We start from the raw sequence: 19953 nt of genomic DNA on the forward strand, positions 1-19953 counted from the left end.
TTTTCTCAGGATTAAATGAGATAAATATCTGTAAAAAGAATGAGAAATCAGTAATTGACTGAAACCAACAAGATTGGGAAAGACAACTTTGGAACTCGACTTCAAAGGGCAAAGGGAGTTTGCTGGGTGGTGATGGGGAAAAGGAAAAAGAGCATTCCAGGTTGAGGGGGCAGTATGAGCAGAGACAGAGATACTGAAAACAAATGGCTTTTGGAAGACCAGCAAGTACTACTGTGGCTAGAGTGCAGAGGGGTAAGAAAGCAATGACAAGAGCTATAAAGATACCACAAAGCCGAATCACAGCTTCCCTAGAGTTTCTGGGTGGTGGAGGGCTATATTCAAGTGAATATTGGGAGAATCCACCTGTGTACAAACAGGTGGAACAATTAAAGACTGAAACCAGGAAAGCAAGAGTCATCATGAGAGTAAGCAAGAGGGGTGCCTGGGTGGCTCAGTCTGTTGAGTGTCTGACTCTTAATTTTGGCTCAGATCACGATCTCTCAGTTCATGGGTTCCAGCCCCGAGTTGGGCTCTGCACTGACAGCTTGGAGCTTCCTTGGGGTTTTCTGTTTCCCTCTCTCTGTCTTCCCCTAACCTCCTTCTCTCAAAAATAAGTAAATGAACTTTTTTTTAAAAAAAGAGGTTAAGTGAGAGATAATGAGGAACTGACCTAAAATAATGGTGGTGGCATTGAAAAGCAGGTGACAAAATGTGAGATATGAGGAGTAAAGGTGAGGGGCAAGTGAAAGACGACTCCACGTTTGCAACGCTGGTGTTAAAGAGAATGCTGATCCCATGAACTAATATAGGAAACACAGAAAGAGGGATAAAATTGACTAAGAAGATGATGAGTTCAGTTGTGAAAAATGTTGAATTTCAAGTGGCTGTAGAATAACTGTAAGGAAGTTCATACTAGCAAGTTGGAAATATGGTTCTGGAGCCCATGGGAGGAGTCAGGGCTAGAGATGTAGATCTGAGAGGAGGTGGACTTAGAGATTAAGAGTATATCATCAAACATAAACAAACTTGGGTTTGAACTCTAACTTTGAGACTGACTAGCTGTGTGGCCTTGGACAAATTATTTATCATCAAAGCTTTAATTTCCTTAATTGTAAAATTGGGAAAATTATACATACTTCAAAGACTTTCCTTATTGCATACCATCTGGTTGCCATTTGTCACCGTCACTGTCTACCATAACCATCATTGCTGAAACCATTAAGGTAGATGAACTTGGCTTGGAATTGAAAGTAATTAAGCAGAAAAAAAGGGTTGAGGAATGAGTCTTAGGGAACAATTATTAAGGGAAACGTGGCAGAACAAACCTGAATGAAGCTCAGGAGCAGTCAAGAAAGTGGGCAGAAGATCAGAACAGCAAGACGCGGGGATGGACAAGAGAAGAGAATTTCAAGGAGGGAATCCTGGAACATGTCAAACTCTACAAAGAAGTTGGGGACGAAAAAGGAAAACAAGGGCATCGGATATAGTGATTTGAAGGTTATCCTTGTGTATGGAACTATTATATATGTGGCAGGAGTGGAGGGAAGTCACAAATGGAACAGGGTTCAAAATGGAATTTGCACCCAGACTGCAAGGGGATGTGTATCAGACACCGAAATGAATTGAGAGCCAGATCACCTTCTAGAAATCTCAAAGCAGATATAAACAAACAAATTGCAGGCCTTAGTTTTCTTACTCCTTTCAAAGGGATAAAAGACTTATGTTAACAGAGAGAAAGGGGATTTGTGAGAAGGATTTCTTTAGAGAGTTGTGCAGAGCTCCCTCATTCCAGAAGAGGGGAGATGCTTCTCTTCATCTCAGTTAGGGCTTCACTGGGAGATCTGAAGAACCTGGTCAGTGTCATCTGTGGATTGAGGGGAATTACACACTCACGTCTGAGTGTTCGGCTATTTACTGGAGAACCACTGGCAGCAGAGTAAAGGAGGCTTGGCTGCATCGGGTGGCCTGTTTTCTGGGCAAAGGACATATGAGTGCACTGTGGAATGGAGGGAGTGAATTGGCATGGAGCTAATTTAAATTCTTCCCAAGAGGATCATCTGAGGCCAACAGGGAGAGCTTTGGAAAATAAGGACTACGGGAGAAACATCCAAAGCTGGAAGAAACCGAACTGACCACATCAAAGCAGAAGAGTGGAATGTTCCCAGTAAGAGTCCCTGAAGAACCCACAAAAACAGCCGTATGAGAAGTTGGCTTCATATAACGTGTGCTGGCCCGGAGGGCCTGAAGCCATCTTACAACAGCGCTACCCTGTAAGGACATCCCACCTCCCCTCTCTCATCACCCTGCTCCTCTCCACCCTTCTCTCTTCCGACCCTGAAAAGATAAAAAAAAACATCAGGGAGGAGGTAAGTGGAAAAGGAGAACCCTAGCTTTTTCCTTCAGAGAAGGGACTCACGACATTGGGCCCTGGAGAGGTATGGAAAAGGAATTTCAATTTTGAATGACTATCGCATGGGACTCAATATATTCATTTCTGGATTGAGATGGTGATTTGTAATAAGAAGAGCCCATAATACTTTTTACCATCTTAGGAGAGAGGAGAAAAGTCTTGAGATTTGTGGCTAAGTGTCCTACAGTGGCAAAGAAGAGCTCCCACCACTATATACATTTAAAAGGATAGTGGAAGACAACTTTTAGTGAAAAAAGGTCCCCATAACTCTCATGTTTAAAAGGTACTATTTACCCAAGGGTATAAAAAGTGAGTCAGGATGAGGACATGAAGGTCTTGAGGACAGTAATTTTGCCCTTTTTTTTAGTAATTTTGTGGGGTTTTTGTTTTTTAAGGCTGTTTGGCAGAGAAAGGGCACTGTGCTTTGATGAGGTGATAGAGATGACTGAAGGTCCTCTTAGGACAGGAGAAACTTAGTTGTGGCTGCAGGTTGAGGAGAAAGAGACGGTAAAGATAGGGTAAAATAACAAATCCACAAGAACAATAGGAAAGGAAGACTGATAAGGCAAGGTCACAAAGAAGAAGAGAGAAGACAAAGTCAAGAACATTGCATTTGCCTTTAGAAAAAAAGACTCTTTCCCCTGAAAGATGAGAGAAGGAAGAGAGAAGATATAAAGACATTTTGGTTTAGAAGGAAGGCAAATAAAACAGTTTATAGTGAATGACTTTGATCATCCCTGTAGTTTACAGAAGTTCATCTTCTGTGAATGAAGGCAGTGGGTGGTGTTTATTACTCTGGAGGGCAGAATCAGGACTACTGTGTACAAACTAGAAAGAGATTAACTTGGGCTCAATATAAGAAAGAACTTATAAAAGAGTTGCCTGGGGGGCTCAGTCAGTTAAGGGTCTGACTCTTGATTTCATCTCAGATCATGATCTCATGGTTCATGGGATGGAGCCCCGCATCAGGCTCTGCACTGACAGCATGAAGCCTGCTTGGGATTCTCTCTCTCTCTCTCTCTCTCTCTCTCTCTGCCCCTCCCCCCTTCTCAAAATAAATAAACTTTTTTTTTTCTTTCTTTTTTTTTTTTTAAGACAGAACTTGGGGCACCTGTGTGGCTCAGTCAGTTAAGCATCTGACTCTTGATTTCAGCTCAGGTCATGACTTCACGGTTCATGAGTTCAATCCCTGCATCTAGTTCTCTGCTGTCAGTGTGGATCCTGCTTTGGATCCTCTGTCTCCCTCTCTCTCTGCCCCCCCCTTTCAAAAATAAGCATAAAAAAAGAAAGAACTTATAAAAATATCAGCACTGGTGATATCAGCACAGGGGACTGACCTTCTTATACAGTTGTAAGCTGCAGAACAGAGGGCTCTAGGTAGGGATGGATGAACAGCTATTGCAATGCCATGTGAGAGACCTCTGCCCTGGACACAGAGGTGGGCTGATAGCCTTCAAAACTCCTAGTGTGCAGCATTCATTGTCAATGTTATATTTGTACGGTACTTCCCTGCCAACAATTCAGGTGTCAATGTGACTGAATACAATAAAAAGAAGCCCAGGGGGACCAGAAGAGAAAGTGTAAAGAAAAGACCACATGTGTCACACAATGTCTTGATTTCCCAACTAGAAAATCATCTATTTGTAGCAAAGGAACTAGCTTATGCTGGAGTTAGATCCTGTCCCAAAGAATAATATTCTGTATGTCTCCATAGCTTGGCAGCTATGAAATTTGAAAATATCACTATGTTCTGGGGAACTTTACATTATGCATGAGCTAAAATGTAGTTATGGTGGAGAAAGTCTCCCGAACCCTGAGCCCCTCCAGTTTTACCACCGCTAAGAGGCAAATGGGAACTTGCTGACAAGAGTAAGTACGTTACCAATGTGCTCTCTGGAACTCAAAACAAAGAAAAACCCTAAAACTCTACTTCAAACATCAGGCTGCGTTCTATAAATCAATGCAATCAAAATCATGCCAGATTTCCTATACAACAATGAAATGTCATGGAAACTTGGCAATTATTCAATAAGAAAGCTATCGAGTTTTTTAAAAAATAAGAACCATACATTCCTAGAATTAACATTTATTGAAACAATAAAATATTCCAGCATGAAGTACCACGCATCTCAAAGAAATATGCCCACAGATTCAATTTAAACTGGCCATATAATCCAATTAAAATTTAAATCTATAAAGAGAAGTCAGTCTATTATGACCCCATTAGTCATTTCCCACAATATTTTTCCAAAGGAATAAAATACACTATGGCAAGAAGCACCATGTAATATTTTGAGTCAAAGTTCAGGGCCAGAGATCCGTTGGCATTTTTAGACATAAGCAATATTAAAAGTCTTATGATGGGTTGGCTGGTCCTATTTCATGTAAGTGCAGTAAATGCACAGTTATCTGTGCCTAGCATACTGCCTGGCACATGCTAAATTAGCTTAGCCTATTGAATAAATGAATGGATGCATGAAAAAATGAGTTTTGTTAGCAGTAGCTAAAAATCCATTCTGTGAGGAGGCCTATCCAGACTCGGAGCATTTTCCTAGTGTTTGTAATGACTTATGGTTTCCTAGCATCACCAGCCCTGGGACAGAGTAATGGGGCCACCAAAAATCCCACAGACCCAAATCTATGTGGACATACAGGCTGGGACCCTTGAATGTTGTCCATTTTAAGAGTCTGACGGGTTCTAGATGTGGTTTGGTTTAATCTTCCAGAGATTCCCTCCAGAGAAGGGTGGATATCTTCAAAGGCCCCTTAATTCCCTCTTACCTCAACCATAGGAATAGAAGTCGAGAGTGGGAAGAAAGCAACAGATAATCGCTTTTTGGTTCTAAAGAGCACCAGAACCAAATCTTGGTGACATCTGCCTCCAATTAAGCCCTGCAAATGAATCTACGTGGCTGAGTCCAGCTGCAGTCCACTAGGAGGTATATTTTAGCTGAGGTGTCATTCACTAACATCATTCACTAAGTAACAAGGAACACAGTTCTGAACGTGCTTTGACATTTATTATCTCATTTGAGGTCCATTACAACCCAGGAAAAAAAGGTGTTTCCCAGAATAGGAAGCAGGCTCAGAGATAAAAAGACCACACAGCAAGCAGGACATGGAACTTGGACTACACCTGTCTTCTAACCTTACTCCAAGACTGCTTCCACTATTCTAGGTTCTAACCCCATTTTCTTACTACCCAGAGTTGGGGAAAACAATCAAAATCATTGCTTGGTGAAGGGTGGCTAATGCAGCTTCTGTCTCATCTCACTCAGGACACGGGTCCCTGGAAAGTGGTCAGGATGGAGTATTTCCAGAAATGTTTTACGAAGTGGATTCTGGGCACCCACCAGCAGGGAGTCCATAGGAGAAGCCAAAGAAATGTTCCTTCTGGAATCACATGCCCAGGGGGCACCTGGGTGGCTCAGTCAGATCTGACTTCAGCTTAGGTCATGATCTCGCAGCTTGTGAGTTTGAGCCCCACATGGGGCTAGCTGCTGTCAGAGCATAGCCTGATTCGGATCCTCCGTCCCCCTCCGCCCTCTCTCTGCCCCTTCCCCACTTGTGCTCTATCTCTCCCTCAAAAACAAAGAAACCTTTAGAATCACATACCCAGGAAGCACACTGTACTTCAGATGGGTGTGTCTAGTACAGGGAGAACCTGGCCTGGCACTCCTCAGAAATAGGACATTATGCACACAAGTACATGCACACACATGGACACACACACACGGTATCCCGAAAGTCTTAGTGCAGTTTTAAACTTCCAAAACTTCAAAAGTATAAATGCTGCAAACTTACAAAACTCATGTGAAAGCCCAATCATTTGAATTTCTTCTCTTTTCTACACTATACTTACTCTACTTGTATACTAGCTTTGTGAATTTTGAAGAGCACTTTTAATCTTACCTTTTGGTCAACATTTGCCATGTTCAATCAGGCGGGTTGAAAGGTTTTATGATATATGACGTGCCTACAATCCATTCGGCAAATGAGCCACATCTCACAAGAAGCCTGCAGTCAACTAAAATCTTCACATGCATGCTCTACTGTTAAAACTACGTTACTCCTAATTAAGCTTGTAAAACTGGCTTTTTTTTTTTAAACAAAAAAATACCCGAAGCACTACTTTTTGTTAATACCAATTTAATTTTATCTTCTTGGATACAATCCATTCTGTTAAAATCCTTGTGGATCCTTGTTTTCCTACCAGATGATTTCATCCATACACCATCAATGTTCTCAAATGGGCATTTCTAGCCACACTCAACTACACAGAATCCAAGGCAGAACCCTATTGGTGTGATTCTCAGCGTACAAACAGTCCCTCTCTTCAGGGGCCTCTGAGTGAATTCTAACAGAGACCTCCGCCACCACATGGACATCAGCCTCTTGGACAAGGCAACCCAGTTCAATCAATTAAAAACACAACCACCTATGTCATTCAGACCATATATATTTATCTTAGTCAAAAGGATTCCAGGAGAGGCCCTGTCAAATGCACTGCTGACCAATGCATTTACTCAGACCATCTCACAGCATTCTTCTGATCCACGAGATGAGTGACCCTACCCGTGAAAGGTCAGACGAGGGGACAGTCTTGTCACAGCTCTGTTGTCTAGGTATTGTACGGATTAATATAAAGCTATAACTGTGGAAATCTAAAGACAGGCCGAAACAAACAAATAAAAATGAGTTTATTTGTAACTCAAGTTCAAATAAAATCTGGACAACCGCAAACATCTGTGGTGGGTTGAATTGTGTCCCCCAAAAGATATGTTAAAGTCCTACCCCTGGTACCTGTGAACGTGACCTTATTTGGAAATTAGGGTCTTTGCAGATGTAATCATGTTAAAATGAGGTCATACTGGATTAGGATGGGACTTAGTTCAATTACTGGGGTCCTTAGAAGAAGAGGAAAATTTGCACACACAGAAAATTAGGCCTTGTGAGGCTGGAGGCAGACCCTGGAGTAATGGTGCAGGAAGCCAAGGGATTCCAAAAATTGCCAACAACCACCAGGAACTAGGATTATAGCTTAGAAGGCATCTTACCCAGAGACTTCGGAGACAGAAATTTTCCTATATCTTGAGGTTAGATTTTTGGCCTCCAGAGCTGTTAGAAAATCAATTTCTGTTGTTGGAAGCCACCTAGTTTACAGTGCTTTCTTACAGCAGCCCTAGGAAGCTAGTAACATCTGTGCAAAAATATGTAAGTCTGAAGTAATGGCGATTAACATCAGATTCAAGAGCACTCAGGAATTGGTAAAAAAAAGAGGATGAGAAATACTTAGATTCCTGAGCAGGTGGCAGGCTTGGCAGGGGTGAGGTAAATGGGTGAAGGCACTGGCCTAGCAGGTTTGGGGGCTGTTGGCTTGAAGCTGGGGGGGGGGGGGGGGACAGACAGAAGGTGACATCCCCTGACAAGCTCATCACCGAGGGGTTAATCGTCCCTCCTAGGTGTGAGGTGGGCATTTCTCAACAAAATCCTCTCATTTTTTAATGGCAACAAAATCACCAATTTGTCAGTTTATCATCAATATATAAGCAAAACTATGTTAAGCTTCCTGTCTCCAATTTGGCATTTTCCTTGACTATGTTTCATCATTCTAAATGAGACAGCAGCCCATGCAGGGGAAGGAGCTGTTGGCCTGTCTGTCTCTATATATAGCGCTGTATCCACCATTTTTCAAAGGTGCTAAGACTCCACCGATTGATGACGATATTGCTTAAAATGGGTTACATTTTAAGCTGGAAAAAAGAAGGCATTTTTTCCCCGCATGTGAAAATTTAGGGGAGGAAGGATGCTCCCTCACAGTTTCTAATATTGATCTGGCTCCAATGCAGCCCACGAAATGTAAGTCTATAATGGCAGAATTCCTCACTGGAAAGACCTTACAAGCCATCTCCAGATGCTGGCCCAGCAGTAATCAGGGGGACATATTCTTGCTGATCCTGAGCACCCAGGGAGCTGGGTTAATTTTGAAAGACAAAATAAAAGCACTGCCTTGTGGCAAAAGGCCACTTCTTGATGCCACTAAATCAAGCCCAGCCTTGCTTGAGTATTAATTCTGAAGATGTCTGTATCCCCCACTGATACTCCTTTTAGGAAGCTAGTATGGAACAGGCCAAATGAAGCCGCAACGTGCAAATACCATTTAGCAAGTACAGATAAGCTGGGATAAATCATCCCAGAGCACTTAAAAAAAGATTCAAATTTTAATACATTAGCACTAGAACATGCTGTACAAGCAACAGGGAAATTGCAGTTGTCAATGTGTGAATTTAGTCTCAGAGTAAGTTCATCCAAGGAAGTAAAATCTCAATTTAGATTCTTTTTTCTACCCCTTCCCCCAATCCACGTGTTTCTTTTAGGATGGAGGAGGACACTGTTACTCAGCAAATGGATATCACACCAAGAAATGGTTAGGGTATATTCATCGGGGGTAATAACTTGAAGTTCACACTTTCTCACTGAAATAGTTTGAAGTGGTCCTTCAAAGTGGCAAACCATAAATGATGGGCAAGGTGTCTGATCCACGTGTGTTCACGTGCACTGTTGTATGTGTACGTAGATATCTAGCTAGCTAGCTGCCTTTTAAAAAAATATATTTTAAATGTTTATTTAGGGGCGCCTAGGTGGTTCAGTTGGTTAAGCATCCAACTTCGGCTCAGGTTATGATTTCATGGAATTTGAGCACCATATGGGGCTCTCTGCTGTCAGCACGGAGCCCACTTCGGATCCTCTGTCCTCTCTCTCTGCTCCTCCCCTGTTAGCATGAGAGCATTCTCTCTCTCTCTCTCTCTCACAAATGTTTATTTATCTTGAGAGAGAGAGAGTGCATGCAAGCAGGGGAGGGGCAGAGAAGGGGAGGGAGAGAGAAGAAGTGGGGGGAGGGGCAGAGAGAGAGAGAGAGAGAGAGAGAGAGAGAGAGAGAGAGAGAATCCCAAGCAGGCTCCATGCGCAGCTCGGAGCCCATTGCAGGACCTGGATCTCATGAGAGTGATATCATGACCTAGCCCATATCAAGAGTCTGAAGCTTAACTAACTGAGCCACCCAGGTGCCCCTATCTGCATTTTTTTTTTAATGAGAAAGGATTCTAAGGGGAAATCACAAAGGATTTCCTGGTATTTTTCTGTTGTGCTTTCCAGAAAGCCTGTCTATTGTCACAGGGGAATAGGACAAGTTGCAGCATATGGTGTGAGAGCACATTGCAGGGAAGGCAAAGCCCAACCCAGAGGCCTCACCGGGAGGGGCTGGGCCAGGGGAGGTCCCAGGCCTACCTGGAGGCCTGAAAGACACTTTGGCAGCCCCAGGTCAACACTGCTGACTTGACACTGAACTGCATTCCAGCCGGAATCTGACAGCTTGTTTTCTATCGAGGTAACAAATGAAACTTTCATTTCAGAACGTTATCTGTTCTCTCAGACTATTCTATCAGAAGCAGCTATTTTCTTTAAATTGAAAGTCAAGGCAGTTTATTTTTCTCGAAACTGTGTTGTTGGTTCCTGCCTGACTCCGAACATTCTCTTGTTTTGCACAATGGCAGAGCAGTCTCATCCCGTAGAAGGCAGGGGTGGGATGGGAGAGTCCTCCCAGAGGGCACCCTGTGTATGATAGATTTACATAAATCCTGGCCCCCAAAAGGCACATCAATCAGAGATAAAGATGGAATGTATTTAGAGAAAATGTATTTAGAGGGAAGGATACCGACATCACTCTTTCAACTAGGTTTTTTTTGAAGCAAAATAACTTAAGTCTCTTCAAATGACACTTCTATCATATTATCTATCTATCTATCCAACCAACGTATTATGTCATATCTCATGTCAAATATATACGTCCATTGGGCGTTCGAAGTTTTCACAATACAGGGGAAATCTTTCTAATTCCTATCCTTCCCCACACACCCCAAGTCATTTTTAAATGATGAAATAATTGTACTATGTTCAAATGCATATAGATGATACGCACATATACCATTAATATAGATACTATATGTGAACATACATCAGCGGGGGGGGGGGGGGGGCAGGACCCCTCCATCACATCACTTACCCTACCAAGTCGGCACTCAAGTATTTCCCATCCACTTTGTCAAAAGCTCACTAATTTGTTTCCACATGCATTTTAGTATAAAATCCATTATCACTTCAAAAAGCACTTCCCAGTAGCTAGAGTCTGAATTGTCCATAAATATGTAATATCTCCCAATTAAATTAGAAGTAATACGATTAAGGAGAGGTCTCTTTTTTTTTCAGTGCAATAATCTTTTCTGTGATGCTGTTAGGACTCTTGAGATGACTTATGGCATCAAAAAAAAAATCATTCTTGAAGTCACAATTTTTCATATTCATTTCCTGAGACAATTCTTTCCCTCTTGATCAACTGTCTCTTCTCTATTTTTTACAATCACATTCCAGTTTGAATCCAAGGACCTACCCTCCTCCTTTTTGGTCTCTCACAGATGCTAATGACATACAAATTCTGTAGTCATTAAAGAAAAAGGGATACCTAGCCACTGTCCCCAGTTAGGAACCTAAAAGTAGGTAAAGTGAAAGCTTCACAGAGAAACACACTCAATAATTTTATGATTACAAAGCTCTCAACTACACATATTGACAAAAATAGATCATTAAAAATGTAGAAATCTGCATCATGGTCTTCTATAAAACATCAATTTAGTTATTAAACGGTTATAAATTAGCCATTGGTAATTTACTCTTCTGAATGATTTAACCTTTCCAATTATCATTTCATCTGTTTTCTATATAAAAAAAATCAAAGAAATTCTAGATATGGAAAAGACATGCTGGGTGAGGATCTGAAACTGATTTGGTAGCTTTGGGGTTGACATAATCTTGGCCTGGTGTGGCTCATTTTGGAAAGCTGCCTCAAATTTCCCCTGGTTTTGAACTTTTTTTTTTCCTTACCACTTTCATCTAGCAAGAAATCATCCTGGTAACGGAACTTCTCCGGTCCACATGCAATAAAAATGTCATCGTCACCAAAAAAGTCCTGAAGGCACATCACCTACAAGAGAAAAGCATGGCACTCAGCAAGGGGTCAGCAGAACAGCAATTACAACATTGCATCCTGGCAAGTAGACATCTGCATAAAGCCACTTCCCACGTCTAATGGAATCAACAGGACAGCCTCTCCAGAGGAATTTCAAAAAAAGGTTTCCAGCATCTGTTACTAGTAAGAAACATGTTACATTTCAGTTGCGCAGGAAGACGGGATAAGGAAAATAGAACCGGTAACTGTCACATTTATTACTTGACATATCAATAGGCTATGAGGTAAGAGCCCTTTATTTTCATAATACAGTGGATGCAGCAAGATGTGGAAAAGGAACACCCCTTTATTCTTTTGAATGTAATATTCCTCGATAGCAATAAAAGTCCGCATATGATTTTAGCAACAAATATAGTAAACGTGTGGTGGTTACTAGGGTAACTACTGAAGAAAAATACCTGTATCAGAGTATGATTATATCATCCTCACATTATGATGTGATTATATCATACACATTATGAATATAATGATCTCCTTTAGACCCATTCTACCTCTAGTTGGCACAGAAATGGAGTGGCACCTGGGTGGCTCAGTCAGTTAAGCATCTGAGTCTTGATTTTGGCTCAGGTCATCTCACGGTGCATGGAACCGTGCCCTCCTCTGCCCTCCTCCCCTCCACCTCCCATCAAAATAAATAAATCCACTTAAAAAAAACAGAAATGGAAATGGAAGTCCTCACAAGAGGAATAATAGAATAGTTATTTCTTAAATTCAGATACAGAGACAGGGCAACTCAAGTTACGGTGTATGCCCACAACTCAAGTGATACTAAACTTTAAAACTCCTGTGCTGCCCAGCTTCTTGTAGTTACGCCAGAGGAAAGTTTTAAAACAACCTTTGGATATTTATTCAGCTTATTCTCCAGTAAGAACTTTAAGAGAGCTAAATGTTGTTTTTCAAGCACATGTGGTCAAAATGAAAAATTTCAAGCACACGGCTCTCTGTCTCTGGATATGTGGTGTAATATTTTGCTCACAATATGTATGATGCCAACACAAGGCACTGGGAACACTACTGATTTCTATCTATTTTCAATTTCCTTTGCTTGGAGCAAATCATAAAGCAGCCAAATGAAGGCACCCATTCAGAGCTGTATGAAATAGACTCTCTAATAGCATTTTCCCTTGGATATCTGAGGACCACAGAAAAATCCCCTGGATCCTTGGGGCCTCTGTTTACTAGTAGCACTCCCTTATTTGTCTGCAGTCAGCTGCAGGGCATATCTGGGGTTCTGCTCTATTTCAGTGCTGGGTGGCACTGCTCTGACACATCAAAGGTGCTGTAAGCCTTGCAGTAGTAAGTTGGGAGAACACAGCCTTGCTTAGAGACCCCAAACACAGTCATGTGTAGCCTGCAGATAGTTTTGCCAAGTAGGCTCTCATTTCCAAATAATCGCTTGGCTGAAATTTTAAGAATGAAATTGCTATAATAGTATGATAATCGCATTAAGTGTGAGTGAGGTACACCCACGAAAGATTTCTGAAAAGCTTGAAAATATAGGTGATTTAAGAGGGACATTGTAATTGCCATAAAAAATAGACTAAAGGGGCACCAGGGTGGCTCAGTTGGTTAAGCGTCCAACTTCCGCTCAGGTCATGATCTCACAGTCCGTGGGTTCGAGCCCCATGTTGGGATCTGTGCTGATAGCTCAGAGCCTGGAGTCTGCTTCGGATTCTGTGTCTCCCTCTCTCTCCGCCCCTCCCCAGCTTGCACTCTGTCTCTGTCTCTGTCTCTGTCTCTCTCTCTCTCTCTCTCTCAAAAATAAATAAACATTAAAAAAAAAAAAGTAGACTAAAGATCTTCAAGAGTGGTGTCAGAAGCTCTGGTCTTCTACTTGGGTTAAAAACAGGCCCTTTGAATTCAGAACCCACTCCATTTCACTCCTCCCTTTCTGTCTGATCTCATCTGTGACCCTGTTTATCTTCAAGACAAGCACTCCACCCCAGCCTTTTCGATCAGTGGTTGATGTCATCCCAACCAACCCATACAGGCCATTGTCCTTTTACATGCGTAAGTCTTTATAGTGCCTACTATATGCGAGTTAGCATAGAGCACATACAGACAAAAATGAATAAAAGGTGGTCTCTCCCTCAGACAAAAATATGACCAATTAGCCTTAAAAGGCAGTGTTTCCTGGAGTGTGAATGGTCAATAGGTTTTGTGAAAAAAAAGGGAGGGGAGTTCCCTATGGCCAAATAGATTTAGTAAATACTGAGTTCATCCAATATAAACAGGTTTCTTTATTTCCAGTCTTTGCAAAGCCCTAACATGCTAATGTGCACCATAATTCCAAACAGGAGATAGAAAATCCAGTATTTCCCAATCTTATTTGATTCCAGAACTCTTTTTCACATAGTATCATAGGGACTACTGTGTAATGTGGTTCTCTTGGGGTCTGCACTGACAGACAGAGTTGAAAAGAACTCTGGGAACACACAATGGGAAGAACAGTTAACCCACTCTCCTGGGCAGCCACATTTCTTCAGCTGATAAATATTTATTTGCTAGATTTTTTTTTTACTCCTTCAAACACCTATGATGGGCCTACTCTGTTGCTAAGCTTTGTGCCAAACATTATGATAACAAAACTTAATAGATGAAAAATATTGTTTTCCAAAGAAAATTGTCCTTCTGTTCCACATATTCCCCTCATTTGTATTCTAGAACATCAGACTGCCAATCAGATCACATTCGTCTATGTGTGCATGTCTTATGTTATCGCTAAGCAGGCAGATAACTATCATCAAAACTATAACACGTGAGGGCCGCCTGGGTGGCTCAGTCGGTTAAGCGTCTGACTTCACCTCGGGTCATGATCTTACAGTTTGTGGGTTCGAGCCCCACATCAGGCTCTGTGCTGATAGTGCAGAGCCTGGAGCCTGCTTCGGATTCTGTGTTTCCCTCTCTCTCTCTCTGCTCCCCCACCATTTATGCTCTGTCTCTCAAAAATAAATGTTAAAAAAAAATTAAAAAATAAAAAAAAACTATAACACATGATAAGCAGGTTGCCAGCCAACTAACTCCCTTCCATCATATACCCATAGCCATCCTTTAAGCCCAAGACTCAAAGAACACAGCAGCCAATGATCCAGCTTGGACAGTTTAGGTTTAATTCTGTTGGCAAGTGGGAAATGAAACATGATGAACTTTTGATGTTGTTTCCAACTCCAGGATTCCAAGAACATAAAAGGAATGTAGCAATTGTTAAAGAAAAGTAACTGTCATCACCCAGCACAAAAAGACAGGAAAAGGCCGTTTCAGTGCCAAAGCAACATGTATTCATTTACCTCTCAATCTCCAGTGACTAAAATCAAAGAATTTGTTAAACTATCAGAAATTGTAACGTTTTCTGTGCTCTCTGCTCTGGCATCATTTAGCCGTTTCCCTGCTCATAACCTCCCACTGCAGAAGTTGGGTATGGTCAGTAGATCACATTCAAATTTAGAAAACTGCTTCTTTTTAGAAGCCCTGATAAAAGATTTGATAGTAAAGGAGGCTTAAACACAAAGTTATGAAAAAGATGGATTTCGGATAATCTGAGCACTTCAATTACCGGTGCTCTCACCCTCTATCATTGATCTAGAGGTGGCTGTAACGTATTCCATCTAACAAAATAGAGTAACAGAAGACGACGTATAACCCTCTTCTCTAGGCCAACATACTGTGAGAATTTTCCTTCAGGCATTACTGGACATTCTGATATCAAAGGATTAAGACAGATAGAGAAGTGTAAAACCAACGTTTTGCATAACGATCTGATTTTATATGTCTACACGGTGTTGTTAAATGTGAAGTTCCCAGGACACCTGGGTGGTTCAGTCGACTGAGCATCAGACTCTTGATTTCAACTCAGGTCATGATCCCAGGATTGAGCCCTGCATCGTGCTCTGCACTGAGCACGGAGCCTGCTTATGGTTCTCCCTTCTCCTCTTCCTCCCTCCACCCCTCTCCTCTGCTCCTGCTCTCACTCTCTCCTAAATCAATCAATCAATCAATCAATCAATCAATAAATTTGAGGTCCTTGAAATTCAGTGTGATAACAAGCTTAAAAAAAACAAGTTCCTGGGGCGCCTCGGGGGGTTAGTCAGTTAAGCATCTGAATCTTGGTTTCAGCTCAGGTTCTCATGGTTCACAAGTTTGAGCCCTGATAGTTCTGCTATCAGCGTGGAGCCTGCTTAGGATTCTCTCTCTGGAACAAGTTCCACTTATGGTTTAACATCTCTCAAAGCCAGGCCTTTTCTTGTCATCTTTCCCTTTACCCCTATCACTACGTCCGTCCAGAGCTTATTCTCCTACCTGTGGACCTTGGCATTTCCCACTGGTGGATTTTCTCATTCCTATCTCCTTTCTCTCCAATCCATCCTGTTTAATTCTGCTAACCTACTCTTTCTTTTAAACTTTCAATATCTCTTTCCATGCTTCAGAAAAAAATCAATGGCTTTACCACCATCAAATTAAAGTTTATCTTCTGAGTCTGGCATTCCATCTGGTTCCAACCTACTTTTCAAGTCTACAGTAGTCATGCCATGTACCTGATACTTAGTAAGCATTGATTGGATAGTTGGATGGATGGATGGATGTTTGGATAGATGGACGGATGGAGGATTGGATGCCTGGATGGATGGATGGACATAAGGACGAATGCAAGGACTATGCTATAACCCAAAACACGGTCCCATTTATCTGCTTTACATATTCTTCTCAGATAAGGACTTCTTCTTTCCTACTTGTATGGGTTTTTGTATGACTTTTTTCTTCCACTTGGTATCCCTTCCTACCTAACTCTTTGCCTGTTCAAATCTCTCCTATGACTCAAGGCTCAGTTGAAGGTTCAAGCCTTACCTTCTTATCCACTCCAATCCAAAGTGATTTACCCCTTCCCTGAGCCCCTAGTCATCATTCAATAGATGTTTATTGAACTCGTTATTTACTAGCCACTGTGCTAGGCCTTAAGAATACAACTGCCCTCATCCTTCGTCTCTTCTTTTCCAGTACAGATGTGTGTAGACTTACACTCCAAAGAATTCCTAACACACTGTTGTGAATTAACAATTCAGCAGAGGGTAAACTGCATTACCTACCAGTGGTTTTTGTCATGGGCTTGGACTCAGGTGGCTGAGTTGCCATCCTGGCACGATGACCACTGCTGACTTGGGCGAGTCAGGAAACCCCAGTTAGCTATCTTGAAACACATCCTGTTTCTAAAGATCCTACGTTTGGTTAGGGCAGAGGCAGTGCCTCCTGTTGGGGGGAGGATTCTTCAGCACCTCAGAGACTGCCTCTGGCACAATTTCCAAGAGCACAGCCTGTCATCAGAGCTCAGGTCCTGAATTAGCCCAACTCTGCCACTTAGATGTTCATCTCTTCGTGCCTCATATCAAATATGTTTATCATGTTGGTTACTTTAAAAATGAGAAGAATTTAGACTATGAATCAAAAGAGAAAAAGTCCTCGATAAATTTCAGCTATTTTTATTAGCTTAAATGCATTTTTGCTTCCAAATAAGTACAAGCCAAATGTGTACCTAATATAAATTTTTTTTTTTTTATTTATTTTTGGGACAGAGAGAGACAGAGCATGAACGGGGGAGGGGCAGAGAGAGAGGGAGACACAGAATCGGAAACAGGCTCCAGGCTCTGAGCCATCAGCCCAGAGCCTGACGCGGGGCTCGAACTCACGGACCGTGAGATCGTGACCTGGCTGAAGTCGGACGCTTAACCGACTGCGCCACCCAGGCGCCCCTAATATAAATTTTTTAATGTTTATTTATTTTAAAAAAAAATTTTTTTCAACGTTTATTTATTTTTGGGACAGAGAGAGACAGAGCATGAACGGGGGAGGGGCAGAGAGAGAGGGAGACACAGACTCGGAAACAGGCTCCAGGCTCTGAGCCATCAGCCCAGAGCCCGACGCGGGGCTCGAACTCACGGACCGCGAGATCGTGACCTGGCTGAAGTCGGACGCTTAACCGACTGCGCCACCCAGGCGCCCCTGTTTATTTATTTTTGAGAGAGAAAGAGAGACAGAGCATGAGTGGGGGCAGGGCACAGAGAGAGAGAAGGAGACACAGAATCTGAAGCAGGCTCCAGGCTCTGAGCTGTCAGCACAAAGCCCAACGCGGGGCTCGAACTTGGGAATGGCAAGATTATGACCTGAGCCAGTCGGACGCTTCACCACTTAACTGACTGAGCCACCCAGGTGTCCCCAAATGTGTACCTAATATAAACAAAAAATACAACATAGTATGTAGCTCCTGGGCACTATATACTTAACCTCCTAAGTGAATTTCGATAAAATACAGCAGATAGGTGCCCCTTCTCACTTTGGGAACAGGAATTCTACTAGTATAATTATTTTGGTGAATAGCATACTTCGAATTAGCATCAGGGAAATGGTGTAAAATGAAGATGGGATATGGTACATGCTCTGATTTCCATCAGGCTTCCACTGAAATGATGCTGTGAACGTCATTAACAAGGATGGCCACCTGCTACCACAGGTAGCACTGTTTTAACTTAAGACCCCTTGGAATCTGTCACAACTTTCAGTTTTGTGGGATCCAGAGATTTGTATTCCCCTGAGAAAACCATCCTCAGTTGAAATGTCCCTACATTAGAAAAGAAACTGTATGTGTATTATATGCAATTCATAAAGGAAGTAGTTTATGGCATACAATGCTTAATATTCTATCAATTAATTTTCAGTTCTTACCTAGTGCTTCGGTTATTATATGAAAATCTAACCCCAAGTAAAGACATCCCATTTATTGCATCAGAGTTTATCTCTGACGGCACTTAGCATAATGCCAAACCCACTGTATCTCAAAAAACATGGGTGGTTATAATTGCCAGATGTGCTGGGAAAAGTCCTTGAATGAGTATCACCATACCTGGGTTCTGAGCCTAGATTTGACACAAACATTGTATAAACTTGAAACAGTTCCTTAAGTTCTCTTGGTTATCAGTTTCTATACTGGCTCCAATATGTTTTATCACAGTAATTTATACGATGAAGATACAAAAAAAAGAAGAAAATTCTTTTTGGTGTGATACAGCAACAAAAATAGTTCTATATGCATCATTACATGTAATCCTCAATATACATTATTGCATTGAACGCTCTCTGCTGTAAAGGAGACAGACTCTATCTGACAAGAGTTAGTTAGATGTTATTTGTATCCCTATTTTACAGATTAAAAAAACAACTTAGCCAGATTCATCAGAAGATGTGTAGAAATTTGAAACTATGTCAGTTACAATTCAAAACCAGGCTCTTAACTACCAAGCTACAGGAAGACAAACCTATTCAAAGCATAGAAACACGTACCCTTACAATTGTGTATTATAAATTTCAGTTAATAAAACCATTTTAATAATAGTCATCACATATATTGTACACTAATAGTTTATAATAAAAAATGTCTAATAAATTTTTTAAAAAGGAAGTTTGAATTATTTCTTTGATCCTAGGAAGATATATTCCGTTTTCTGACGCTTTTTATGTGAAATCTGAATTTATATCTTTTCCATTAACTTGTCATTACACATACTTGTCCCAGGAGACTGAGCTGCTTACAGTGAGTTAAAAAACCACTACAGATAAATATGGACTTCCCCTGCTCTGAGTTTCCGCCTTGAATTGCTCTGTACGGACAGAGATTCAAACAAAGGCAATAAAAGCATCTGCTATTTACACATTTCCAAAGCAGGACTGTGGAATCCATTCCCCCTCGCTGGAATGAGATCTCCATGGTGACGCTGACATCACAGAGAAGGGCGAGATTTTCAGCAAAGTCTACATTTTCTTTCCAAGAGCGCCCTCTACCAACAAAATGGAAAAACTCTGCAGCCACGGCCTATTTTTTTGAAGCCACACAAGTCATTGTGTCTTTATCAGGTGCCTCTCTTTGTGTGAAACATTAAAATATTTTACCATCAAAATACATTAATGTATTTTAAGTGAGATTGCAATCACAAAAATAAAAGCCAGGAAATTCAGTCCATTTACTGGAACCACTGAGTATGGCATATCCTTTCCATTTTTTTCTTTTTTAAATACTCAGTTATAATTTCTCATTCTTCTTGGTGCCAGTTAAAGGGGACAGGGTGAAAGGTCCAGTTTTCATGAGATGTTCTTTACCAAAAAGGAATGCTTACACCTACCTGTGTTTAAAAAAATCCAACCACGTTATGTATCTAAAGCACCAGAATCAATCACCTCCTTCTTTCTGCACAATTCATAATGTGACCATTATAATTAGCTTTCAGTTAAAACTTGGCACATGTGGGCGTCCTCATCCTGCCAAAACCTAATTTCGATAAGGTTTCTCTTCCAATTTCATTCCATATTTGGCTTCTTTTCTCCACTCTTAGCATTGAGTGTTGTTATGCACGTGATATTACAAGTCAACCACTGAATTTTTCTGTTCTATACTCATGTAATTTCATACATTTCTGGTCCT

The 19953-nt window shown here is 41.4% G+C and overlaps 1 protein-coding gene across 3 annotated transcripts in view; it reads right to left on the reverse strand.

The window, feature by feature from the left end:
- DCLK1 (doublecortin like kinase 1) overlaps positions 1 to 19953 on the reverse strand; it is a 352049-nt gene that overhangs the window by 155631 nt on the left and 176465 nt on the right. For all 3 annotated transcript variants that reach the window (XM_047860719.1, XM_047860734.1, XM_047860727.1), the window contains exon 4: positions 11348 to 11447. In XM_047860719.1, coding sequence (XP_047716675.1) covers positions 11348 to 11447 — 100 coding nt within the window. The remainder of the gene's footprint in view (positions 1 to 11347; positions 11448 to 19953) is intronic.

This window comes from Prionailurus viverrinus, chromosome A1 (assembly GCF_022837055.1).
Source record: "Prionailurus viverrinus isolate Anna chromosome A1, UM_Priviv_1.0, whole genome shotgun sequence".
Taxonomy (NCBI): Eukaryota; Metazoa; Chordata; class Mammalia; order Carnivora; family Felidae; genus Prionailurus; species Prionailurus viverrinus.